Consider the following 25,544-nt stretch of genomic DNA (forward strand, 5'->3'; position numbering starts at 1 on the left):
CCACTCACAGATACAGGGAGTCTCTCTGATAGTATTACACAATCCGTCTAGGTCAAAGATCAACAGGACAGGAACAGCCTGTTTTTGACTGAGTGTAAGAAGAGATAGCTGTATCATATTCAAGAGAAAGAGAATTTCACACATGGCAGTCTAAGCTGGACTGATGATGTGTTATAGCCACACTTGAAGAGTGAGCTCCTCTAAGGGAACAATATCACAAACAAAGAGGCATAATTCATTATCAAAGTTTATGTCCAAGTTATTTTCTTTCATTTATTGTTTTTCTTTAGTAGAACCAGACCCTGTAAATGTAGCATGAGAACAGATGCTTATGCCAAATTACAAAATTCTGCTACAGTAAGTTAAGAACCTCCATTCATGCTACAATACCAGTTACTTTTTTTTTTAAACAAAGCATGACCCTTCTCTCCCTCACTTTCATCTAGGTGGCAACAACTCTCATTATCTCCACTTCCTGTTAAACTTCATCAATTGGGGATGCCACTGCCAGATCATAATGATGTGCTATATTTATACTCAGTTACCAGTTGGAAAGGAAAAAAGAACTCTCTGAATTAGATTGGGAATGTTGGATGTTGCCAATCAGCCCAATTAGTGTATTCATTATTGTCACTGTGGGTAGAAAACAAAATGAATAATCTAGGTTGAAACAATTTATTACAGCTTCTGATGGTTTGTACCTTTTCAAATTGGGCACAAACAGAACTGTACAAACTCTATTTAAACACTAATTCCTGTAGTGTTTGAATGCATATAATGTAAAGGAATACATTCTTTTTTTGCTACAAGACTTTAGCAACTGAAAATTTTTTAAATTGATTGTTTTTCTGACTGGCAACCAGCCAGCTGCTCAACTCGAGTGTATAATCATTCCCAGGTCCAAGCTCCTGCTTCAGAGACTTATCTGTTGTTGGGGGAAAAAGAGACAAAATTCTGAATGTTTGAAAACTCAGCAGGTCTAAATGCAGTAGAATAAAACACTATACGTCATAATTACATGGTCCACATTACTGTTACAATTGTGCACCGCTCATAATGTGAAGGGTGCTGGATTCTCTCCAGCTTATTTTACTTTACAGAAAAATATATCTTGACCCAAATGGATTTTGAATCGAAAACCATTAAAGCTTTAGTTTTTCCAGTTGCTTTTTTCTACCCCTTCAATGATTTATTTACTTTCCAACAAGCTGACAGTGAGATGACAGCTTTCTATTATAAGTAAGTAAACTGTTACCATTGATAACTTCACAGAAACCTCACTTTAAAAAAAAATCAGAACTAACTCTTTGGTATCCTGCTCCGACATGGAGTTAAATGAGACTTGTCATGTTACTGAAGGCATGTTAAAATATTTCGGATTTTTCTTACATTCTCCAACAAGCAGTTCTGTGTATTGGAACTTTTACAGTTGATCTTATTAAAAACTAAAACTGAGTCAGTTGTCCATTCTCATCTGCAAGTATTCATGTTTTACTAGATGTATTCCAATCTATTCCTTTAATATGTGTAAACTATATTCAAATATAGGCACATTTGCATATGCTGCACTATACATGATCCACTGCACATGCTTACCAATTACAGTAACAGCAAAATAAAGTAATTTCAGGATGTTGATTTGTAGGCTTTGTTTGCTCTTACAGGTTTAAATCTGGATCTGAAGAGGGTGAGAGGAGTGGGGGGGGGGGGGTTACTCTGTTAAGAACTTTGCTTTAACTGAGATTAAGCAATGCATTGCAAAGGCTTAGAAGGTTAGATGTTTGCAAAGTGGTCTCTGCATGTATGACAGAAGGGATGTACAAATATAGCAGAGGGGAAGGAAATACAAATGTCAGCTGTGATCCTTATGTCTAAATTACCCTCAGCTTTAGAAAGAGAACCCAACCACCTCCCACATTAACACCTGCAAGAATTTTTTATATATATATATATATATATATATCTCTATCTATATATATATATATATATATCTCTATCTATATATATATATATATATCTCTATCTATCTATATATATATATATATATCTCTATCTATCTATATATATATATATATCTCTATCTATCTATATATATATATATATCTCTATCTATCTATATATATATATATATATATATATCTATATCTATCTATATATATATATATATATATATATCTCTATCTATCTATATATATATATATATATATATATATATATATATAGATAGATATAGATAGTAGTGACATTACTTGTAATATTTACTTCACATACAGTATGTTCTTTCCATTCCAGGCTGGACTTAAAAAAAAAAAAAATTCAACTTCAAGGCTAACCATGCTTACGTTTGCAGTACTTGGTTTCAACATCACTTATGTAAAACAAGTTTTAATATATTTCACCTTCTACTCAAGTGGAGGAGTTTAAGTATCTCGGGGTCTTGTTCACGAGTGGGGGAAAAATGGAGTGAGAGATCGACAGACGGATCGGTGCGGCTGCCGCAGTAATGGGGGTACTGCGCCAGTCCGTTGTGGTGAAGAGAGAGCTGAGCCGAAAAGCAAAGCTCTCAATTTACCGGTCGGTCGACGTTCCTACCCACACCTATGGCCATGAACTTTGGGTCATGACCGAAAGAACGAGATCCCGGATACAAGCGGCTGAAATGAGCTTCCTCCGTAGGGTGGCCGGGCACTCCCTTAGAGATAGGGTGAAGAGCTCGGCCATCTGGCTCCTCCACATTGAGAGGAGCCAGTTGAGGTGGCTCGGGCATCTATACCGGATGCCTCCTGGACACCTTCCTCAGGCGGTGTTTCAGGCACATCCCACCGGGAGGAGGCCCAGGACACGCTGGAGAGACTATGTCTCTCGGCTGGCCTGGGAATGCCTTGGGCTCCACCCGGAGGTGGTATCTGGGGAGAGCGACATCTGGGCGTCTCTGCTGAGTCCGCTGCCCCCGCGACCCGGTCCCGGATAAGCAGAAGACGACGAGTACCTTCTACTCCAAAGGCTGTAAAAAAATTTTTTTTGTCAATCAGCATGTGAGTTTTCTCTGCAGGTCATTTCAATTTCCTGGGAACTGCACTCAAGTTTATTTTTGTCCAATATTTACTCACTTTTATAAGTTTTTAACTTTGTAATGTTTTCTACAATTTCTGTTGCAGCACTTTGAACTGGACACCCATTTTGAAGAGATACATAAAAGCATGACTGCAGCATGATACACAAATGACAAGAATCAGGTGACTTCCAGTCAGGCAATGTCCCAATGACCTTATTTGAAATGGGGTCAAATGACTCTCAGAGGCCTTGTTTGGCTAAGAGCTGCATAATATTGATCCAGCAGCTACCAGGTCCTAAGAGAGAGCTCCCTTTGGACCTGGGAGACTTAAATGTGAAACAACAAAAAAGATTAAACACTGAACACATGCAAACAGCACAGATTGTAGGATCTTTTAAAAGGGCTGTTTGTTCTCCTCTCCCTTTTCTTAAACAGTGTTTGAAACATTTAGTTGAAAGCCTTTTGTTTGGAATTATTTTCCCATGAATTCCCAATTAGTCTTCGTTGTTGACTAGCCAAATAACACTTTGCTTCCCATAGTTGTATGACACAATTTAGCTAATTTTTGTATCCATTGAAATGCAATTATGTCTCCAGCTCTAAAACCTAACCTATACACACACACGTGTTCCAGGCAACACAGCAATAGCACTTTGCCCAGCGCCAATGGCCCACCTTGGCATGCAGAAGAGTTGAGTAGACAACCTGGGATGAAAATGTTTGCCAATGATAGTCTTTCTCCCTTCATGAGCCAATCCGAGGCAGCTGGACTCAAAGAGTCAGGTCCCTTGGTTTGAGCAATATCAGACATTTTCTTGGTGCATCCACTCAAAATGTTTGTTTGGGCTTGCATCAGTCTGTTTCAACAGTGGTCAATCATTTCCTGAAATTCAGAAACATTGTCGCAGGTTAGCACTTAAAAAGCGTCGGATTAGGTACATAGATTGGGGTAAAGAAAAAATGTAAATTTTGAACCACAGATCAACCACATTTAACGAGATTGATTTTGAATATGACCCATATTTCTGTAGTTTAAGAGTAACAGAACTAGCATCAACTCCTAAAATTACACCCTCCCCACAGAAGTTTCTCTTTTAACATGTAACAAGGGATTTGAAAAGATTAGTTTATTTGTTTTAATTACATTCAACATATAGTCTAAGACAAATACAATTGGTAACAGCAATACATTAAAGTTCTAACATGTTCTTTCACATAAAAAAAAAAAAAAAATGCACACCCATAGCACAGAAGAACTGCTGTACATGCACAAGAGGCCATTAAATAAAAGCAGCAGTTCCACCTCCACAGTTCAGTGGTAAACATTCCTGATTTAACACCCATTGCAGCATACAGAACAATTATTGCTTTAATTATTGCTGTAGTGAAAGTGAAATATGTGCATTTATTCTCACAGTAGGAGTATTCAAGCAGCATGTAAAACATAAAGCTAAACACTTGCAAGACACTTTAAGGACAGTTTGCATAACATTAAATATTGAGAGCAGAAAAGACTGTAGCTCATCTTCCAGTTCAGACAAAACAAACCGTCAATGTAAAGAATTCTAAATAATGTCCTTTCAGAAGGGGGTTTAGAGGTTTAACACTCAACAATGGCCAAATATGGTTGAAATGTACAATATTAAACAGAAAATTACAAACCCAAAATGCACCATTATAAAATATAGCAAAAACAAACTGTTATAAAGCTACCATTATGTAACCCTAACATACAGCTATAACCAGCCCATGGTAGAAGTGTGGTCTAATTCAACTCAAAATTCTTTGAAAACATTAGAACTGTTGTGAGCATAATTGATTCAGCCCTAAAATACACCAACTTAATTTTTGAAATGATGCTTACAAGGAATCTAGGTAAATCTTTCAACCAGAACTAGCCCAGTTATCAGTAAACGTTACTCAAAAGACAGTGCTTGATAGACTTTAAAAATCAAATCGGTAAATGAAATGCATTTACCTGGTCCAGTCCATATACTTATTGACCCCTCTAGTATCAGTGTCCATTTCTTTAGTCTTTGACTGGATGCCTCTTACATTAAACCCCAGCATTTGTGGACAAGTAGGTTCTCACTGTTGCCAGTATCCAAAAAGCGATTATCACACTCCTCCCAACGACATACTTGACCCCTGTCCACCACCACGAATTTCCACTCCACATAACTCTCTGCAGGCAGGCTCACCACAGTGGCCCAAAGCCCATCCTTGGCCTTTTCCAGAGGAACAAAATCCTTCCAGTTCCCTAGCTCCCAATGGTTTCCTGTGATGGCCACCTTCTGGTATGGAGAGTGTGTGAGATAGTGGATCCGGAACATCACGCTGACACTTTGGGGCATCGGCTGGACTGCCAGGACCCTTTTGCCAGTTTCTGTGGGTTCATCAATAGGGGGAACTGTGCTGGCTTCTTCACTCTCATTGGCAGTTGGTACATCAGCATTTGTGCAAGCTGCATCTACAGGAAAGGAAGTTTGGATATTTTCTTCTAGAGACACTGGATTAATTAGGGGAACAGAACTCTTCATCCAGGGAGGAACTTGATCAGTACCATCTGTGATCCACTCATTGTTATCCATAGTTGCCTCCATAATATTGATTTCAGTTGTTTTGTCCTCTTCCTTGCCTTCTATGACAATCTTTGTGTCCATCATTCCGAGGTCTTCACGTAAACACACAGTGTGTGCATCATTTGAGAGTTGGCCTACTGCTCTGTTGAAACTTTCAGTCTCATGACACACCTCATTGACTGTACAGGAGTCATCATTGGCTTTATCGGTCTCCTCAATAAGGGGTTGTGAATCATTTAAAGAGTGAGTTACTGCATCTACTGGCTCTTCCTTAATGACAGACTGCAAGTCAGCCATTGTGGTTTGACATTCAGCCTGGTCTTGAGATTGTAGATGATCATCCACTGCAGCCAACCGCATGTTCTCAAGGGTTAAGGGACACTCCCCAGCATCACGCAAATCAGGGCCAACTTTCATGCCTGAAATCCCACGCTCTTCAAGATCAGATGAGCATGAGGTTAACTTGCTTTGATTTTCAGATAACAGCTGGTCCTTGCCAATCTGAGGTTCTATGCTCTCAGCCATGACTGGGGCAGGAGCAGTTGGGACCTCAAGCAGATCTTTCATATTTTGTACTTGTTCACTTTCTTGGTTTTGGAAGGAAGATTCATCAGGACAAGACATTTCTGTAGACACAGAGGCAGCAGGACTGAACTCATCACTAACAACTGCATTGGCCTCACCATCAGCTGAAGACAGAAGTATTTCTACATTTTCTTTAGGAATCAAAATGTTAATAGTTTCATCAATTTCACTCTGAGGACATGCACAACAAAGTTCAAAGAGGGCACTACTTGTTTCTTTAGCCAATTCAGTGGTTACTTCATCATTCATTATGTATTCTGGTTGTAGGCCAACTAGAGGCAGGGTCTGATCATCTTGAATAGTTTCAGGCTCAACTGACAAACATGGTAGGACAGGACTTAAAACTAGAGCTGAGGTTTCCTGTGGTTCACCAAATGAAGATTGCTTGACATTCTCAATGTTCTCCTTACTGCAGGTAGAAGAATCTTGTTTTAGTTTTGGTTCTTTGCTAGATGGTAGCGCAGCATGATTAACTGATAAATCGCCAAGATTGGTGAGCTTGTTTTCAGTCACATCATCATTTGGACTCCGTTCAGCATCTGCACCGTGAATGGCTGGCATTGTTACACTTGTCACAGTTATAAGTTGGTTATCTACTTGCTTATGCAGTGTCACATTAAAGTCTTCGTTTGCAGGGTGGGGCTTATTGAAGCCAGAGGTGTCAAGGACTGAAATCTTATCCTCATTTTTTGTACACAAAGGGGACTCATGCATGTGAATGGTAGGCTCTTCAAAGTAACCCTCTGTGTCAGAGGCTGAAACGGCCTGACAATTTTTGTCATTTTCATTTAGATTTATTGGAGTCTTCCCCTCTCGGCAAACTGGGCCATTCAAATCGCATAGATATGCTTCCTCCCGACAGGGCATTTCATTTGACACATCTTGTGTAGTCACCTCACCTTCCTGTAAGCCTTGTACCTACACAAAGAGAAAGACCACTAATTCAATTTTGTCACAGACAAAGTATACTACAGTGCAGAGTGGCATTAAGCAATGTATTACCACTGACTTTGACCATTTTCTTAAAAGGCTGCTCACCTTCTTTCCAAGACTCTCACGAACCACTACAGGCTCCACGGAGATACTATGGTCTTCCTCTGAATCCTTTGGAGGTACGAGATCACATTTGTAGCCCTTACACTCCACATTCAAATCCTTTAGTTCACACATGTCATCTTGGAGGCTCTTAATGGCCTCTTCTGCATTTGTTAAAGGAATACTGGAAATCTTGTCCATATGTGAAGCACTGCACAGTTCCTCTGGTCCCACTTCTCTTTTAGACGGACTGGAAGACTGAGTTTTCCCAGAGATGGGACGACGATTTCTCAGTTTAGACAGACTCCAAGTTGCATCTGTGTCCCTGGCATTTGATACAGCTTCACTCATATCTATAAAGACAACAAACACATTTTATCTTCAACAGAATTGTGTTTAATTTCATTGTGTTCCTGAGTTTTACAACCCAAAATGTGATAAATGTTTTACTTTGATTAAAGCCATATGTTCAACTCAATTCACATCAAAAGCAGAAGTTCTCCATTTTCATATTTGATGTCACAAGTCATCTAGCAACACAAAAGGTTCATAAACCTTTAAATTCCACAGGCTTTTTTATTAAACTAAAAGACAATTTGATTTTTAAAAACTGGAGCATGCATTTACAAAAAGTCCAGAATACATAATTTGCTACCTCAACAAAATAGTAAGAGATGAATTACATTTATCCCCCTTCGTTCCTTTTTTTTTTTCCTATAAAAGTTACAGAACCTGACAAACCAAATCAAATAGTTAACCTGTTAAATTAAACCTCTGTACCAAACCTCTGATTAACCATGACGAGAGGATGCCAATGCCTCAAAAGCAACTTTGAGGCAAGATGGTATATTGTACATTTCATAGACAGTGAAATTTTTCATGTTGGCTTTTGTAATAATCATTTCCTAAAATGAATGTTAAAAGTTTATTTGTATGACAATATTTTAAATGAATGTCTTAAAGTTTGTGAAAAAAAAGGTTCATTAACCACATCTACAACTGTTTGCTTTTAAATAATTGTAACCCATGACCATTTTAGGAGTTAAAAAACGAATCACAATTTGAAATAGACATCTCTAAACAAATTTTTGAAAGGAGATCAGTGTGCCATGAGACCAATATGGTGCCTTATGTTTGTAGCAACCCACTGCAGTAGGCAGGGGACAGGGGGGGGGGGTGTAAATTACTTTTGCTTCATAAATAAATAAAAATTCGTAAGACCCATTTAATTTTCTTGCTGTTTGTTACCAACTTGCTAATCAACTTTAGTTAATACAAGGAGTGGATTAAACTCATCCTCTAGCCACAACTTCCAACATTCTCTATGACAAGCAGACTCTAGGACCATAAAGGCTAAATGTTTCAATGGTTTCTCAATGCATCTTAAGAGTAGATCTTCTACTATAACCACGTTTGTGCATGAAACTAAATTCATGAAACTAAAAGGACAATGTTTGGATGGAAAAAAAAAAAACTAAGCCAAGTTCTGACGCCTGTTGGACGCAACAGTTTATGCCCAGAGTGTGACTCTTTACCTGTTGACTCCTCACAGCTGAGTGCCTCATACTCCGGACTCAGCTCCTTCTCCGGCTGCGGCAGCGACGTGTCTCTCAGCGTTCCGGGTCTGCTGCCGCCGTGTCCGGCCCCAGCCTCGGCATTCCTCCGCTTCCCTTTCACGGTCCGGTAGATAATGAAACCCGCCACCACGGACACCATAGCAATCACAACCACAGCCACGGCGGGACCGTGGCGCCCGATCGTGCAGAACAGCGAGGCCAGATCCGTGCGTTTCTCCATGTTGTTGTTTTTCAGCTGCATCACAATATTTGATTAAGCCTGAGCCACAAATAAACGTGTCCGTGCGTATGAATCCCCGCTGCAACACACTAAAGTGGGTCCTGTCTCCCCAAGCTGTCAGTGACTGAAGGCTCCTAATTGCTGCTAAAGAGCTGTGAGTGGCTGCAGGTGCGAGCTGCTTATTGGCTGAACTTAGTCACGGGGCACTGATTTTATTGATGAAAAAAGAGGAGAACGTGTGTTTAGAAATCATCCACTGATGTGATTAGTTAATATTGTGTCTCATTGATTATATCGGGTGCTATTTAAAATAAGGCTTCTTGTGTTAAAATTTGATGAACAATTTATTCAAATGTTATTAACTCATGGTTAATTTAACTATGTGACGTGAGGTTTTACAAAACAAAATCCATTAAATAAAATAAGGGAGTGCAGGTTAATTATTAGAAGTGGTATTCAATGTGTAAGCAACAAATATTTTCACTGAGAATAACCAGCTACAAATTTCAAGGAAATTATAAAAAAAATATTATTTAAAAATTCTCGTTGCCCATAGTCATATTAATAAATTTCGGTTTGGAAGTCCAGTATCGCGCCTGTTTCTCCCAACTTGTATTTTTTAAGGAAAACAAAATGCAAGTTGCAATCAAACCTAAAGCTGAAAATTTTAAAACTTAGATTTTGTTGTACAGTATACAAATCATAAAAAGTCAACATTAATTGATTCATTATAATGAATCATTTACTCAGAGCTTTCCTTCAAAGCAACACTTTAAAAGTGAATTTTCATAGATCTACCACAAACATTATAATTACTGATGTTATATTAAAATACGTTTTCATTTAGAGAAAAAGAAAAAGTTCTTACAATATTTTGCTTTTGGCAGAAAATGGTTCCAGGACTCTGACAAACATGTAAGCAATTCATAGATTCTGTATATAAGACAGGGTAAAATCAAATAGTGTCAACTTTCCAATAGATGCAGCGAATAATCCAACAAATCCATTGCTGTTAGAGACCTGATAAAATCTGTGAAGCATCTCTACCTAGTGGAGATTTGTGGACATTGCTAGAATCTTCCTGAAGCCTCTAGTGTGCCTCCTGTTAGAATATAAATCTGGGAAAGTCCCACTGACTCACAGAAAGCTATACAAGCAACACCAGAGTGAAGAGACACCTGAAGACAGTTCCATCTCTAAACAAGAAGACTCAAGACGAAACAGAAGAAAGCTTCACATCCAGCCAGCAAAAGTTGCATCTATTGAGCACGCTGAGAGGGAGTTGACTATTAAGAGAAGGTCGGAGGAGGAAACACAGCAGTGTTTGTTCACAAGCAGAAGGCAGCCAAGCAGAGACACAAAACAGATAGAGTAAATAGAGCACTGCTGCAAACCTATGCTAAGATAATCTTTCGATATTATTGTGCCCTTGAGAAATTATTTTTGTTATTGAATGATGATTTTTACTCTTCAATGTTTGAATTAAAAGTTTTGTAAAATAAAAGTTTTAAATTTGTTTTAAGAAATACGTTGTGCTTCACCATCTTGTCTTTCTTTAAATAAAAATGTATTCAAATTTTAAAACATTAATATTTTGACAACTTTTGCCGTGAAACTACATAGAAACACATGGGAATAAAATATTTAAGCTAGAAAAATAAAAGTTTAACAGACCAAAGATGATTGATCAAATTAAAACATATACCTAGTTATCAACTTATAAATGAAGATATTTATTTACAAATTATATAAAAAACAACAACACTACATTAGCGTTAAACTTACAAATCAAGCTTTTGTTTCAGGTCTAAAATATGACAATACAACTTTACATATCTAAAATAAAATAAAATAATAGAGAACATGTGTAATTTTGTATGTGTTGAAGAAAATTCACATGGTATCATGAATAAGAATCTGTAGTACTGTAATAGTCCAAAATTTTAATTAGCTGGATGTGAATATAGAACTATTGATCAAATGTCTGACAAAACATCCATCATATAAAGCAAATAAATGTTACTTATATGTGTTCATTCGTATTAATAATCAAATATTTTAATTGTAAGCTGTTACAGTAAGAGGTTGTATATGTAGTACAGCAGACTGTACTTCCTGAGGCAACTCAAGAAGTACAACCTTCCACAGGAGCTGCTGGTCATCTTCTACACTGCCATAATTCAGTCAGTCCTGTCTTTGTCCATCTCAGGGTGGTTTGGTTCATCCACCAAACAGGACAGGTCCAGACTGCAAAGAACAATCAGGTCTGCAGAGAGAATCATCAGGACTGACCTTCCCTCGATCCAGGACTTATACAGGTCTAGAGGGTCAGGAAAAGGGCACCCAAAATCTCACAGACCCCACACACCCTGCACACAAACTACTTAGGCTTTTACCTTCAGTTTGGCGCTACAGAGCACTGTTTGCTAAAAGAAGCCACCACAGAGACAGTTTCTTCCCCCAGGCTGTTTCTCTGATGAACACCTGACAATCGGAGTTCCAGAAGAACACCATGCATACTTGGACTGATCTCTCATTATATTTCCTTGTAAAGTCATTTGTGTATATATGTACATCTAGAAGATATTTCTTATTTCCATTCATTTGTATTGAAAAATGATAATAATAACCTTTACTGAGAGCAAAGTGTACTGAAGTCAAATTCTGTGTTTTGAGTGCACGAGCTTTACAATAAAGCTAAACCTGATGTCATAAACAAAATTATGCAAAAGATGTCTCTAATGAGTGATAACTTTCAAATATTTGACCAAAATCTCTTCATATGCCTATATTACAAAAAAGATTTAATGTGTATATGGAATGATCTGCAATATAAATTATTCTGTTTTGGTGGATGGTTAAAAGAGGGCTCCCATTTAATTTTGCATGTAGGAAATACACAGGGCTCAGATTAATCCTGTAGTTTGTATTAATTAACTTTGTTATTGGTGTACGTGAATAAAATGGCATGTAACATTGCAGATACATCTTTAGAAGATTTCATAGTAAAATATTTCTCTTTACAGAAGTAAAAACTCACCAGTTTATAACTATATACAATGTTATTGGCACATCATCATGTATGTCAGTCCATTTTTGTAGGTTTATTCTACAATCTGTTGTGTGTTTCTGCTCGGCTATCTTCTCCCTACGAACTCTCCTGTGTTTCCTCCTCTGAGCTACTCTTGATAGTCAGCTCCCTCTCAGCTGGCTCAATAGATGGAACTTCGGATGCTTGGATGTGGAGCCTTCCATCTGGAGAAAGGTAGCAGCTCACATCTTCATGCTTCACCCCTTCAGGCAGATCAAAGTCCTGTCTGAACTCCTGCAGTCTGTAAGAGTAGGAGCCCTTCCCATCTTCTTGTTTCTTCTCTGTCTTCCCACTGACTCGTAGCTTCCTGCCCACCTGTCTGACTGACAGCTCTTCTGGAGAAAAGCTATGAGTCTCCAGGGTTAGGCCAAAATGCTCTCCCTCTTTGTCCAGCTGGTAGGAGACCGGCTGCAGAGCCATGCTGCTCCTGACAGGCTCTGTGTCGTCCAGAATCTGACATTGAAGTCTTTCCATCAACTGCAGACTGCTGGACAGCTCATGTAGGTTTTGCTGCAGGAAATCCTGCTGGTAGAACAGAGGTCTGACCTCTGGCCACAGACTGTGCACAGGCCAGGACAAGTCCGTAAATGGACTGAGGACAGATGGGAATCCATGAGAGCAAATCATCTTTCTTCTGTTTCGTCTTAGACTTCTTGTTGAGAGATGAAACTGTCTTCAGGTGTCTCTTCACTCTGGTGTTGCTTGTGTAGCTTTCGGTCAGTCAGTGGGACTGTCCCAGCTTTTTAATCTGCTGGGTTTCCTTAGATAGAAAAACTTTTTATCCAATTTGAATAAAAAACTGAATCGGACTGCACTGTTCAATGGTTAGGATTAATTGGAATGTATGTACCTGACTTTTGTGAATGCCTTGAGACAACATGTGTTGTGAATTGGTGCTATATAAATAAAACTGAATTGAATTGAAATTCTTATAGGAGACGCTCCAGAGGCTTCTGGAAGAGTCTAGCAATTTCCACAAATCTCCACTAGATGAAGCTAGTTCACCGATTTGATCAAGTCATTCTGGTGATGGCAGCCATGACATGTTTAATAAAGCTTGCTTTAGTAACCCTTTTGGTACATGAGAAAAAACAAAAAACAAACAACAACAAAAAAACGTTTGCTTTGTATGAACTTTAATATCTATCATCTATTATTATTTTGTTTTTCAGAATTGTAACAAACATTTGCTTCCTAAAAGAAAATATTGCAAGAATAAAACAAATGGTAACTTGTTCTCAGTGACTGTTCGAACCACATTTCACCACATCAGTTTTTATTATTTTATAATAGCAAACTGATATGCTGTCATTTGTAAGTATGATCCCATCAAGCAACACTTCTTTCCTTCATAGCAAGGCCTCATTTATGAGTTAGTATCTCAAGAAGCATTATGATATATGGAAGTGAGTAAATAAAATACCCTCAAGTCTGTAATATTTTGTTACTGTGAATAAAATATTCACTAAAGGCACATGATGTCATTGTGGCTTTTAATTCATTGATTTAATTTGCTTAACAATATTTTCTGGGTTGTATCTTACTAAGAAAAACTAACTAAATCATAAACTACTTCATAGATTTGCTTCTGATTTGGCTAATAGTTAAAGAATGGTTTATTTAACTATCTGGAATCTGAACTAAGAATCTGGAACAAACAAACAAGAAAAATGTTAGCAGTTCTTAGATTCTGCAGATAACCCTGGGTAAAATCAAATAGTGTTATTTTTCTAATAGATGCATTAAATAATCCACCTAAATCGTTGCAGTGAACAGAAACTTCTGTGACCTGATAAAATCTGGGAAACAGCTCCACCCAATGGAAACCTGTGGAAATTGCTAGAATCTTCCTGAAGCCTCTAGCGCCTCCTGTATAATATAAATCTGGGAAAGTCCCACTGTCTCACAGAAAGCTACACAAGCAACACCAGAGTGAAGAGACACCTGAAAACAGTTCCAGCTCTTAACAAGAAGACTCAAGACGAAACAGAAGAAAGATGCTGTGCTCTCATGGATTCCCATCTGTCCTCAGTCCATTCGTGGATTTCTCCTGGCCTGTACACAGTCTGTGGCCAGAGGTCAGACCTCTGCTCTACCAGCAGGATCTCCTGCAGAGAAACCTACATGAGTTGCGCAGCAGTCTGCATTTGATGGAGAAACTTCAGCGCCAGATTCTGGAGGACAGAGAGCCTTTCAGGAGCATCATGGCTCTGCAGCCAGTCTCCTACCAGCTGGAAAAAGATGGAGAGCACTTTGGCCTAACCCTGGACACTCAAGGCTTTTCTCCAGAGGAGCTGTCGGTCAGACAGGTGGGCAGAAAGCTACAAGTCAGTGGGAAGACAGAGAAGAAACAAGAAGATGGGAAGGGCTCCTACTCTTACAGACTGCAGGAGTTCAGACAGGACTTTGATCTGCCTGAAGGGGTGAAGCATGAAGATGTGAGCTGCTACCTTTCTCCAGATGGAAAGCTCCACATCCAGGCAGCCAAAGTTCCTTGTATTGAGGCGGCTGAGAGAGAGTTGACTATCAAGAGGAACTTGGAGGAGGAAACACAGCAGAGTGTTTGTTCACAAGCAGAAGACAGCCTAGCAGAAACACACAACCAATCGTAGAACAAACTAACATACTGTACATGTGGTTGTACTACTGAGAAATTATTGTTGTTAGAGAATGATTCATTTTTTACTCTCTGTATTAAAAAAAAATCCCAAAAAAAAACTTTTTGTAAAATAAAGTGTAAAAGTAGTTTTAAAAACTGCATATTTGTGTTTTTTTTTTTATCACTTATTATCTGCCATGTCAGTGCTGCAGTAAATATAAGTCTATTAAAGCAAATAATATAGAAACATTTTGAAAAATGCCTTTTTTTGCAAAAAAAACATGCAAAAAAATGAGCATATAACAGTTATGCTGAAAAATATGCTCAATATTTATTTATAATCGATTGCCTGATTTAAGGTTGAAATAACATATTATCTAAAGTACTATAAAAAATGCAATAACCTATAAGATCTATAAAGTACAGCACCCAGGAACTGACATGGGGAAAAAAAATATAAAGCGTTCCAACAAAATACAAATTTTTCCCATGAAATAGGTGAACTTAATGTAACTTTCTCTAAATTTTTAATGCTCATGTCCAGCTGTTTCATAATAGTTTAGTTTTATTTCGTTGTGACTTTTTTTTCTCTAATTGAGTTAGATTTAACTAGTTGTCAGACTGGGTTTGCTAGTTTTTATTAGTTTGTATTACTTTAATAAATGCTTAGTTTAGTTTTTATTAGTTTTAGTACTAGTTTTAGTTTATTTATACTTGGATTCATTTTTAGGTGCAGGATTCAAAAAGGTCTGAGTATTGTATTTAATAAACTATGTATACATATATTGGTTTATAAAGACCCATCACAAGATACTTTTTTAAGAGATGTTTTTCATTACTGTTGAACAACCCTCAACAAAAACAGTCCACAAGATAGTAGCCTTATTACTTGCTGTAATACTGCAGCTGCTTATATAGTCCATAGACAAAGAACACCTGAACATAATATTTACTAATATATTACTATGCAATATAATGCAAACCTAATCTCAATCACATAGTCGTGGGGACATCCTAGCCTCAATAAACATATTTACTAATGCATCCTCCTGCTTGCGGTGTTCCTGTGTATTAACTGACCAACAGCTTGGTCGACAGTAAAAGCACTTCATTTTGGTTGTTTTCATCCCCGTGCTACCTGGCCGTGATGTGGTTTCTCTTTCGGGGCAGCTATTCAGGGAGGCTAATTTGTCAAGGTACTCACAACTTCTTGCCTTGAGAAGTGTTCTACAAATTTACAAAGTAATTTACAAAGTGTCTATGTGTCATGATACGACATCTTTGGACTTTGTTGTTGTTTTATGTTTTGACTTTAGTTTGGTTTTGTAGTCATGGTTGTTTTGTTTATTTCCTGTCTCCTAGTGTTTGTTGTTTTCTCCCCCTTCGCTCCTAGTTCCTTTTGTGGTTGCTTTCCTATTTCTTATGGCTTTATTATTATTATTATTATTATTATTATTATTATTATTATTATTATTGTGGTCCTTTGTCTCCCTGGATTTTCTTGTCTAGTTTCCCATTTAGTAACTCGGTATTTGATTATGTTAGGTCTGCTTAGTTATTGTTTACATCTTGGTTTACTTTTATTCTAGTCCTCATTTTCACTGCTTTCTCCTCGTTTTGTTCTATCAGTGTTGGTTTAGGTTTGTTGACTTTTGTAGTCAGGTTTCCCTTAAGGTTTCTATTTTGTTAAGTCCTTAGATTTTTAGGTTGTTGTCTTTCCTCCAGTTTCTCAGTCTCCTCTAGTTCATGTTTAGTCTTGATTCTATGCTTTATTTATCTTTGTCTAAAGTTCTGCTTAGTTTGGTTCACTGTATTGTTTATCAGTTCCTTTTCCATGCTTTAGTCTTTGTATCAGTTTCACCTGTCCCTTCAGCCTCCCTGCCTCCTTGTCACACCTGTTCCCTGTTTCTTTGATTACCTGCCCTTTGTTCCCCTCTCTGTGCTCTGTGTATATTAGTTGTTCTGTGTGCTTAGTTCCTCGCTGGTCCCTCCGTTACTACCCCGTTCCCTACTTCGTCTCTACTTTGTTTATGCTTCGCTCCTGCAGTGTATTCTGCCCGTAAGTCTCTTGCTCGGCATTTCGACTTTGCTATGTTTTGTAAAGACTTTGAATAAAAGAAGAAAGCTCTCATTTAACATGCTGCTGTCCAGCTCTTGCCTGCACGTTGGTCCTTCCCTAAACCCCACCGTGACACTATGGGATGCTGTACAGTGCCGGTAATGAACGTAAGCGGCTCATGTGGAATAAAATCCATTTCACATCAGTTGACAAGGTGTATAAATAAACTGATAAACACGAAGACGAAAAAAACGATATTCTGTGTATAATTTCTGTACTTTTTACTTTGTTTACGCACAATACAGTTGCAGTTAGGTATAGTTTTTTCCCTTTTACATACAATTTTTATTTATTTCAGTTAACAAAAATGTTTTTTCAATTTTAGTTTTTGATCCATGAATCAACTAATACATGTCCTAGTTGAATAAGAATTGCTATTTAAACAGTCCTCCTCAAAATGCTGTTCACACATTAACATCATAAGACCAAGACACCTAACCATTGACCATCACTACCACACCTTTCAGAGGCTTCAAACAGGATGTTCTCAGACAGAAGTGGCCACTGAGCTTAGAGAGTCACAGAGTGTCATTAACAGGTTGCAACAGAAACACAGAGAGACTAGAAGAGTCACAGAAAGGCATAGAAGTGGTTGTCCGTCTCTCAATATGTCAGGGTTGGTGTAGCATAGGACCCCGGAATGCAGACGAGTAGGAAGCATCAGTGGTGAGAAAAAGATTTAATAAATAAACTTACTTCAGAAGATGGTGGCAAAAAAAAAACATGGACAGGCTGGCAAGACAGGCTTGGTATGAGCAAAGGACAAGACATGAATTGAGAGTGATGTTATCCAAAAATGTTTCTGCGAAGACTGAACAGGTTGAGAGTGTATATAAATGGCAAAACACAGATGAAAAACAAAACTGATTAACATAGTGCAGGTGGGCCAAATGAAGCTGTTTGCTAAACAGAGACAGAGAGAACAAAACATGACTGGAGAAAAACACCCTCAAATCATGACACAATAAACTTCTGAGAAGTTCTTTCAAGACTCTTTGGAAAACTATTTCAGGTGACCACCTTACGAGATCAGGGAGAGAATGCTAAGGGTGCAAAGCAAAGTGTGACTATTTTGAAGAATCTAATATATAAAAATGCTTTTGGTGAGAATCGACAATGTAAATAGTCATGAAAATAAAGAGACACATTGACTGGTAGTGTATATACACACATATAAATATATACACATATATACACACACACTCACAGTTTAGGAACATAATTATGATTTTCTAAGTACCTGTCTAGAATCTGTTGGAAATGTAGAAGAATTTATGTCAGGATTTGGAGTTCTGCTGCCTGCTGCTTACACCTTTTCGACACTAGGTGCCGCCAGTAGGAGTGTACCTGAGGCGACAGGTGTTGTGCATCTACTCATCAGCTGGGAAGCATATAGAGCAGGGTTGCCAACACCTCGGCGACTGAGTGTTTTTGCCTCCGTGGTAATTTCTGGCCAGCTCTGAAGTCTTTGCATGATTTTTACCATGGATATCTTTTGAAGGATCTGTTGTTGCGAACTCTAACTTGCTTTGTTACCTGTTCCAGGTGTGAATCCTACCTGATCTGTTCCAGTCCTCCGTAGTGGCTAAGGCTACTTCCTGATCTAGTCTGTGCCTGGCAAGCTGAACTCCTTTCCTGACATTTATTCTCTCCCTGGCAGGTTATTCCGGAATCTCCAGTAAGATACGTTTATGTTGGTTCATGTTTCTGAGGTTCAGCTATTTATCTTTTCTCTTTGTGTTTTCACAGTAAGGAAGATTAGACTTGTCGCTCCTGATCAATCTTTCAATAAAAACGTATTCCTTTTACAAAGTTCTCTGAGAGTCTCTGCATGTGGGTTAAGTCGGCTGCAAAAATCATGACAGAACACTCAGGCCAGCCTAACCCAGCGGAGAACCTTCAGAGAACATTAGCTGAACATAGTCAGCAAATTCATACGCACAGTTCTACTCTCCAAACCCTCCTAGATAGACAGCTGCAAACAAACCAGCAGCTGTAGCATTTGGCATCACTGTTTCAAGGTGCTTGTAGTTCTGAGTATGCCACACCCATTGGGGGTGCTGCTGAGCCACTGGAGGCCCAACATCCACCACCTTTTCGAGATGTTTCTTCTCCTCATCCTGAGAGGTTTTCCGGAGAGATGGGTGGATGTCGTGGTTTTTTACTTCAGTGTAGGTTGGTGTTTAACCGGTCACCTCGAGCTTTTTCGCATGATGAGGGTAAGATTTCTTATGTTTTGAGTTTGTTAACTGGAAGGGTGCTCTGATGGGTGGGGGCAAGGTTTTCCAACTGCACTGGTTTCAGGTTGTCATATGAGGATTTCATTAAGGAGTTTAAACAGACATTAGATGTAGCTTCAGATCAGTCCTGTATTGCCCGCAAATTATGGGCGTTGAAACAGCAGAATCGTCCTTTTGCGGACTTTTCTATCAATTTTCGTACATTAACTGTATCCTCAGGCTGGAACGCAAGCGCGTTAAAGGTGGCGTTTTTCCAGTCTTTGAACGAGCCCATAAAGGACGAACTAGTCCTTGTAGATGAACCAGAAGAATTAGATAAGTACATTGATTTAGCTATCCGCATTGATTCTTGCCTACGGGAAAGGAGGAGGAATCGTTCTGAGAGAGCGTTGGAGCGAACCTCTCCGTTTCCTCCGTCCCCGTTACCAGTGTCATTAGGGCCTCAAATCAGCCACCCCGAGACCGAACCTATGCAGATTGGGAGAGCTAGCTTTCCGCCTGGAGAACAACAACGATGTCGAGAGGCCAACCAGTGCTTCTATTGTGGTGCTTCCGATCATTTCATTTCCGGTTGTCCGGTTCGGCCAAAAGGGCGGGTCCGTCGGCTGTGATGGGGCAACCGACAGACCGATCCTCCAGTAGTAAGACCCCACGCTTCACGTTATTGGCTAATTTGTTTGTGAACCATCACTGAGGTTTTATCTGTCCTAGTTGACTCAGGTTGTGATCTGAACTTGATTGATTTTGATTTTGTTTCAAAGAAAGGGATTTCCACAGAAAGATTGACCCAGCCATGTCGGGTTTTGACCTTGGATGGTTTTTCTCTTTGTGAGATCACCCATCAAACACTGCCTCTAGAGCTTGTTTTGTCCGGTAATCACCGAGAAGAGGTATCTTTTTTTGTTTTTCCCATAGCTCAGAGTACGTTAGTACTTGGTTTTCCCTGGCTCCAGCGCCATAATCCCCACATAAATTGGGCAGAATTACGGGTAGAAACGTGTTCTGAGGAATGTCTCAATTCATGTTTACAGTCAGCCATCTGTCCTACAACCCCTGGTGAGGAAGGTATGGAGGAGGAACTCTCAGACTTAACCAGAGTTCCCCCCAAGTATCATGATCTTAATATGGTCTTTAGCAAGTCTCGGGCAATGTCTCTACCGCCTCATCAACTGTGCCATTAATCTTCTTCCTGGTGCCCCTTTACCCTCCAGCCGACTCTACAGCATCTCCGGGCTGGAAAGAAAAGTAATGGAAAAATATATTGCTGAGTCTTTAGCTGCTGGGGTTATTCATCCCTCTTCGTCTCCTTTAGGGGCAGGTTTCTTCTTTGTGGGGAAAAAAGATGGAGGTTTACGCCCTTGTATAGATTACAGGGGTTTGAACGCAATTACTGTTAAAAACAAATATCCTCTTCCTCTGCTAGCTTCTGCGTTTGAGCCTGTACATGGCGCTGTTGTTTTCTCAAAGATGACCTCAGAAATGCCTACCACTTAGTCAGAATCCGCCAGGGAGACGAGTGGAAGACAGCATTTAAGACTCCTCTGGGGCATTTCGAGTACTTGGTGATGCCTTTTGGCCTAAGTAATGCCCCAGCAGTTTTTCAAGCTCTCGTCAACGACGTGTTGAGAGATTTTTTGAATATTTTTGTATTTGTGTACCTGGACGATATTAAAATTTTTTCCAGGAGTCTAGAGGAACATCGCCACCATGTGAGACAGGTTCTACAGCGTCTCCTTGAAAACAGACTGTTTGTTAAGATGGAAAAGTGCGACTTCCATCAGTCAACCATCAGTTTCCTGGGTTTTGTTCTGGAGGAGGGACTGTTATTATGACCATTATTGACCGATTCTCCAAGGCCTGCCACCTGGTTCCTCTCAGAAAGCTGCCATTGGCCCTCCAAACTACTAAATTGATGGTCAAACATGTTTTTTGCTTGCATGGCATCCCCTGTTGCCTGTTGTCCGACAGGGGCCCTCAGTTTACTTCCCGTGTCTGGAGACGGCCAGGTGGAGCGCCTTAACCAGGAGTTGGAGGTGGCCCTGCGGTGCGTGACGTCCACCTGCCCCGCTGAATGGAGTGACCACTTGGGGTGGATCAAATACGCCCACAACTCATGTCTCCTCAGCAACCGATTATTCACCTTTTGAGGTTTCGGTGGGATACCAACCTCCGTTGTTCCCGTCGGAGGAGAAGGACATCACGGTTCTTACTGTACAACACCACATACGGAGATGTAAACGCGTTTGGAACGCCGCCAGCCGGGCGCTTCACCAGACAGCTGTCCGAAACAAGCGCTATGCAGACCGTCGAAGAGTGCCTGCTCCTAGTTACCTCCCTGGTCAGAAGGTTTGGCTCGCCGCACGGGACATTCCACTCAAGTCCCTGTCCAGAAAGCTCTCTCCCATGTAATTGATTCTCTCGTGGGTCCTGCATCTGTTCGCCTTCGTCTGCCTCCTAGTCTCCGTGTTCACCCTGTTTTTCACGTTTCTCAGTTGAAACCTGTTCAGACCAGCATGCTCTGCCCTCCGGCCTTGCCCCCTCTGCCCGCCCGGGACTTTCAGGGCCACCCTGCCTACTCTGTTCACCGCATTGTGGCCTCTCGACGACGGGGACGTGAACATCAGTACCTCGTTGACTGGGACGGGTATGGTCTGGAGGATCGCTCCTGGGTTCTGGGTTCCTTCATTGTTGATCCCTCTTTGATCCGGGATTTCCGGGCCCACCAAGCAGCGTCTTCTGGGCCGCCAGGAGGCGGCCGTTGACGGGAGGTGGTGTCAGGATTTGGAGTTCAGCTACCTGCTGCTTACACCTTTTTGACACTAGGTGCCGCCAGTAAGAGTGTACCTGAGGCGACAGGTGTTGTGCATCTACTCATCAGCTGGGAAGCATATAGAGCAGGGTTGCCAACACCTCGGCGCCTGAGTGTTTTTGCCTCCGTGGTAATTTCTGGCCAGCTCTGAAATCTTTGCATGATTTTTACCATGGATATCTTTTGAAGGATCTGTTGTTGCGAACTCTAACTTGCTTTGTTACCTGTTCCAGGTGTGAATCCTACCTGATCTGTTCCAGTCCTCTGTAGTGGCTAAGGCTACTTCCTGATCTATTCTGTGCATGGCAAGCTGAACTCCTTTCCTGACATTTATTCTCTCCCTGGCGGGTTATTCCGGAATCTCCAGTAAGATACGTTTATGTTGGTTCATGTTTCTGAGGGTCAGCTATTTATCTTTTCTCTTTTTGTTTTCACAGTAAGGAAGATTAGATTCGTCGCTCCTGTTGTTCCTGATCAATCTTTCAATAAAAACGTATTCCTTTTACAAAGTTCTTTGAGAGTCTCTACATGTGGGTTAAGTCGGCTGTAAAAATCATGACAATTTATGAGGGGATTCCCAACAGAGGAAGGCCTAGAGCCTGCCACAAAACAGCCTTAAGGAGGGGATGGAGAGAATCTATTGGTGGGTTAGAAGCTGTTCAAGTTCTGGGAACCAAATTAGGCTTTTGCTCATGGCATCAGGCCACTGAATGTTTGGCTGCTCCTCTCTTGGAATTCAGGACCAGGTTAGGCAATCCAAAAAGCTATCTTGCTAAAAGACTAAAGAATGTTCAGATTAATAAAAACAACGCAGCTACATTTTAACCAAGTTGATTCAGACGTTTGATTGATTGGGCATGCTTCTTGTTAGGTGTTTGCTTAGCTCATCAGAGGTGCACCATGGTGTCTGACTCTCCAGCATTTTACACCATATCTTCATCGCTCTGTTACACACTCTTGCACACTGACTCAGCTATCAGAAGAACACAAAATAGTGTTTTAGCCTCGTCTATATTATAAAGCCGTTAGGAAAAGTTCATTCTTCAGAACCCTCTGTATACAAAGGGCAAAGAACTCAGAAAATCCCAGATTAGAATATCAATCTGGAGTCAATAACTGGCTTTAAGGTATGAGACCTGCACTGAGATTCTCTTAGGAGGGAAGGATCATTACTTTTGACATGTTTTCATATGAATTTCAAGTTTGGTCAAAAGTAAATGTTTTTAAAATTTTTAACATAACATTTTCATGCTCATTGCATGTATATGAACTAAAGAGCACATTATGTGGCGTTAAAAGGTCATTTGATTCAATCTATTGTCACGTGCAAGTATCTTTTAAAAGTCTTCCTCAAAATAGTGAAATCTTTGTTTCCCAAGTATGTTTAAGTTCGGTTTTTGTGATTTTCTTAACACTACGTTAGTAAAGAGACAGCATTATCCACACCAGAAAATATTCCAAACTTTGAACATCTCATGTAGCAGTGTTCAATCCATTATACCCAATACAAAATGCAGAGCTCTTACAAAACTGGTCTTTATGTAAGAGTTTAAACAAAGATTCCCTTGCATATATGGAGCTAAATATAGGGTAATATGTTAGAGGCTACAACAGACTTAAGATTGGAGCAGATATTGACCTTCCAACAGGCTACCCTAAACATGCAGCAAGAGTTACTGTACAATTAAATGGTTTTGACCAAAGCATATTCTTGTGATTGAATGACCCATTCAAAGTCTAGACTTAAATCTAATTGACAATATGTTGCAAAACCTGAAAATTGATAGTCGCAGATGCTCTTCATGCAATCTGAGACTGCTGTAACAATTTTACAAAGACAAATTGGCAAACATTTTAGATTATCTCTGCAAATTTATTACAATAGACTTGCAGCTCTAACTGCAGCAAAATGTGGTTCCACAGAGTATCGATTCTGGGGAAGGGAATATAAATGTTTACCAGAATTTTTTCATTTTTATTTGTAAAATATTTAAATCCATGTATCAATTTTCCTCCACTTCACAATTATGTTCTTCTTTGTTTTTATCTGTCATATATATAATCCCAGTAAAATGCATTGAAACTGATAGGTTGTAACATGGCAAAATATATAAAAAAAGGTTCAAAGGGTATGAATACTGTCTTAGGGCACTATATTCATAGGAGAGTGTTTTTTCTTTAGAGAGCATCCACCATAACACTGAGCCAAATATTTGGATGCAGATGATTCAGAAGGCTTGTGGCTTATAACGCCTTCGAAAGAACTACTTAGCTTCTTGTTTTGTTTCCTTTGGGGCTGTAAGAAATGCCCAAATATGGCCAAGCTAGAATGTCAGTAAAACCTCTCTGCAATTTAATAGGGATAAACTGTGCATGAAGCAACTGATCTTCCCAACTGCTTTCAAAGTAAACTAGAAAACCAAATGGTGCCTGAAACATTAGTAAAAAACACTTTTGATTAACACAAAAAGATGATAGATTCCAGGCTTTCCTTGGGCTGTTTATTTCAGCACTATTTAGTGTAAATGTCTCATTAAAAACAATAAAAAGAAACTAAACAGAGCATTTAAGATGTGCAAATAGGTCCAAATAAACACAAACTACTTGGAGGCAGAACACAGAAAATGAAAGGCAAGGGTATCAAATGACAGCATGTCATAGGGCTACTGCCTCTGGAAGGCAGATTACTAAACAGGGAACATGCAGAGTTTAGGTAATGATGACAGCAGGTGGAAACAGTCTTTTTGGATTGGAAAAAACAATGGTCTTGGCATGATCTGAACTTTTATAGACCTGGCACTGAGCACCCTGGATCTCTGTCTGCCCAGGGTTTCCTAGGACACAGAAGTGATCCATTGTTAATGTTCTTTGTTACACCTGTGCTCCTACTGTCTAGACAAATCATAGTGCCTACAATAAAAAAGGCCACTGAGAGCTCAGTGGTATGCAGGCAGACAGGATGTCCCTGAAATTACTGTTTACAACATTGTGCACTATATACTTGCCATGATATACATTATACTATATACAGGTCCTTCTCAAAATATTAGCATATTGTGATAAAGTTCATTATGTTCCATAATGTCATGATGAAAATTTAACATTAATATATTTTAGATTAATTGCACACTAACTTAAATATTTCAGGTCTTTTAGTGTCTTAATACAGATGATTTTGGCATACAGCTCATGAAAACCCAAAATTCCTATCTCACAAAATTATCATATCATTAAAAGGGTCTCTAAACGAGCTATAAACCTAATCATCTGAATCAACGAGTTAACTCTAAACACCTGCAAAAGATTCCTGAGGCCTTTAAAACTCCCAGCCTGGTTCATCACTCAAAACCCCAATCATGGGTAAGACTGCCGACCTGACTGCTGTCCAGAAGGCCACTATTGACACCCTCAAGCAAGAGGGTAAGACACAGAAATACATTTCTGAACGAATAGGCTGTTCCCAGAGTGCTGTATCAAGGCACCTCAGTGGGAAGTCTGTGGGAAGGAAAAAGTGTGGCAGAAAACGCTGCACAACAAGAAGAGGTGACCGGACCCTGAGGACGATTGTGGAGAAGGGCCGATTCCAGACATTGGGGGACCTGCGGAAGCAGTGGACTGAGTCTGGAGTAGAA

The 25,544-nt window shown here is 39.6% G+C and overlaps 3 protein-coding genes across 4 annotated transcripts; 1 reads left to right on the forward strand and 2 right to left on the reverse strand.

Annotated features, from left to right (window-relative positions):
- Nucleotides 1-4,167: 4,167 nt before the first annotated feature.
- Nucleotides 4,168-9,195, reverse strand: stbd1 (starch binding domain 1). 2 transcript variants are annotated; one of them, XM_047371721.1, is made up of 4 exons: nucleotides 8,793-9,195; nucleotides 7,261-7,610; nucleotides 6,135-7,140; nucleotides 4,168-5,693 (listed from the first exon to the last, which is right to left on the reverse strand). In XM_047371721.1, the coding sequence occupies exons 1-4, from the start codon at nucleotides 9,073-9,075 to the stop codon at nucleotides 5,107-5,109; spliced, it is 2,226 nt and encodes a 741-aa protein (XP_047227677.1). In that variant the 5' UTR covers nucleotides 9,076-9,195; the 3' UTR covers nucleotides 4,168-5,106. The 2 variants fall into 2 exon arrangements, with proteins under 2 accessions (XP_047227677.1, XP_047227676.1); XM_047371720.1 differs by having other exon boundaries at nucleotides 4,168-7,140; nucleotides 8,793-9,194.
- Nucleotides 9,196-12,202: 3,007 nt separating this feature from the next.
- On the reverse strand, nucleotides 12,203-12,772 carry LOC124873086 (heat shock protein 30-like). Its single transcript, XM_047373593.1, has one exon. It carries the CDS (start codon nucleotides 12,770-12,772, stop codon nucleotides 12,203-12,205), a length of 570 nt encoding a protein of 189 aa, XP_047229549.1.
- A 1,310-nt stretch (nucleotides 12,773-14,082) lies between these two features.
- Nucleotides 14,083-14,826, forward strand: LOC124872987 (heat shock protein 30-like). Its single transcript, XM_047373442.1, has one exon. It carries the CDS (start codon nucleotides 14,143-14,145, stop codon nucleotides 14,755-14,757), a length of 615 nt encoding a protein of 204 aa, XP_047229398.1. The 5' UTR covers nucleotides 14,083-14,142; the 3' UTR covers nucleotides 14,758-14,826.
- Nucleotides 14,827-25,544: the final 10,718 nt, after the last annotated feature.

This window comes from Girardinichthys multiradiatus, chromosome 8 (genome assembly GCF_021462225.1).
Source record: "Girardinichthys multiradiatus isolate DD_20200921_A chromosome 8, DD_fGirMul_XY1, whole genome shotgun sequence".
Lineage (NCBI taxonomy): Eukaryota > Metazoa > Chordata > Actinopteri > Cyprinodontiformes > Goodeidae > Girardinichthys > Girardinichthys multiradiatus.

Coding starts and splice junctions, on each gene's coding strand:
- LOC124872987 (XM_047373442.1), top strand. CDS start 14,143: ATGCTGTGCTCTCATGGATTCCCATCTGTCCTCAGTCCATTCGTGGAT.
- LOC124873086 (XM_047373593.1), bottom strand. CDS start 12,772: ATGATTTGCTCTCATGGATTCCCATCTGTCCTCAGTCCATTTACGGAC.
- stbd1 (XM_047371720.1), bottom strand. CDS start 9,075: ATGCAGCTGAAAAACAACAACATGGAGAAACGCACGGATCTGGCCTCG. Junction 7,611..8,792: donor CAGCTGTGAGGAGTCAACAG/GTAAAGAGTCAC, acceptor TTGTCTTTATAG/ATATGAGTGAAGCTGTATCA. Junction 7,141..7,260: donor GTGAGAGTCTTGGAAAGAAG/GTGAGCAGCCTT, acceptor CTCTTTGTGTAG/GTACAAGGCTTACAGGAAGG.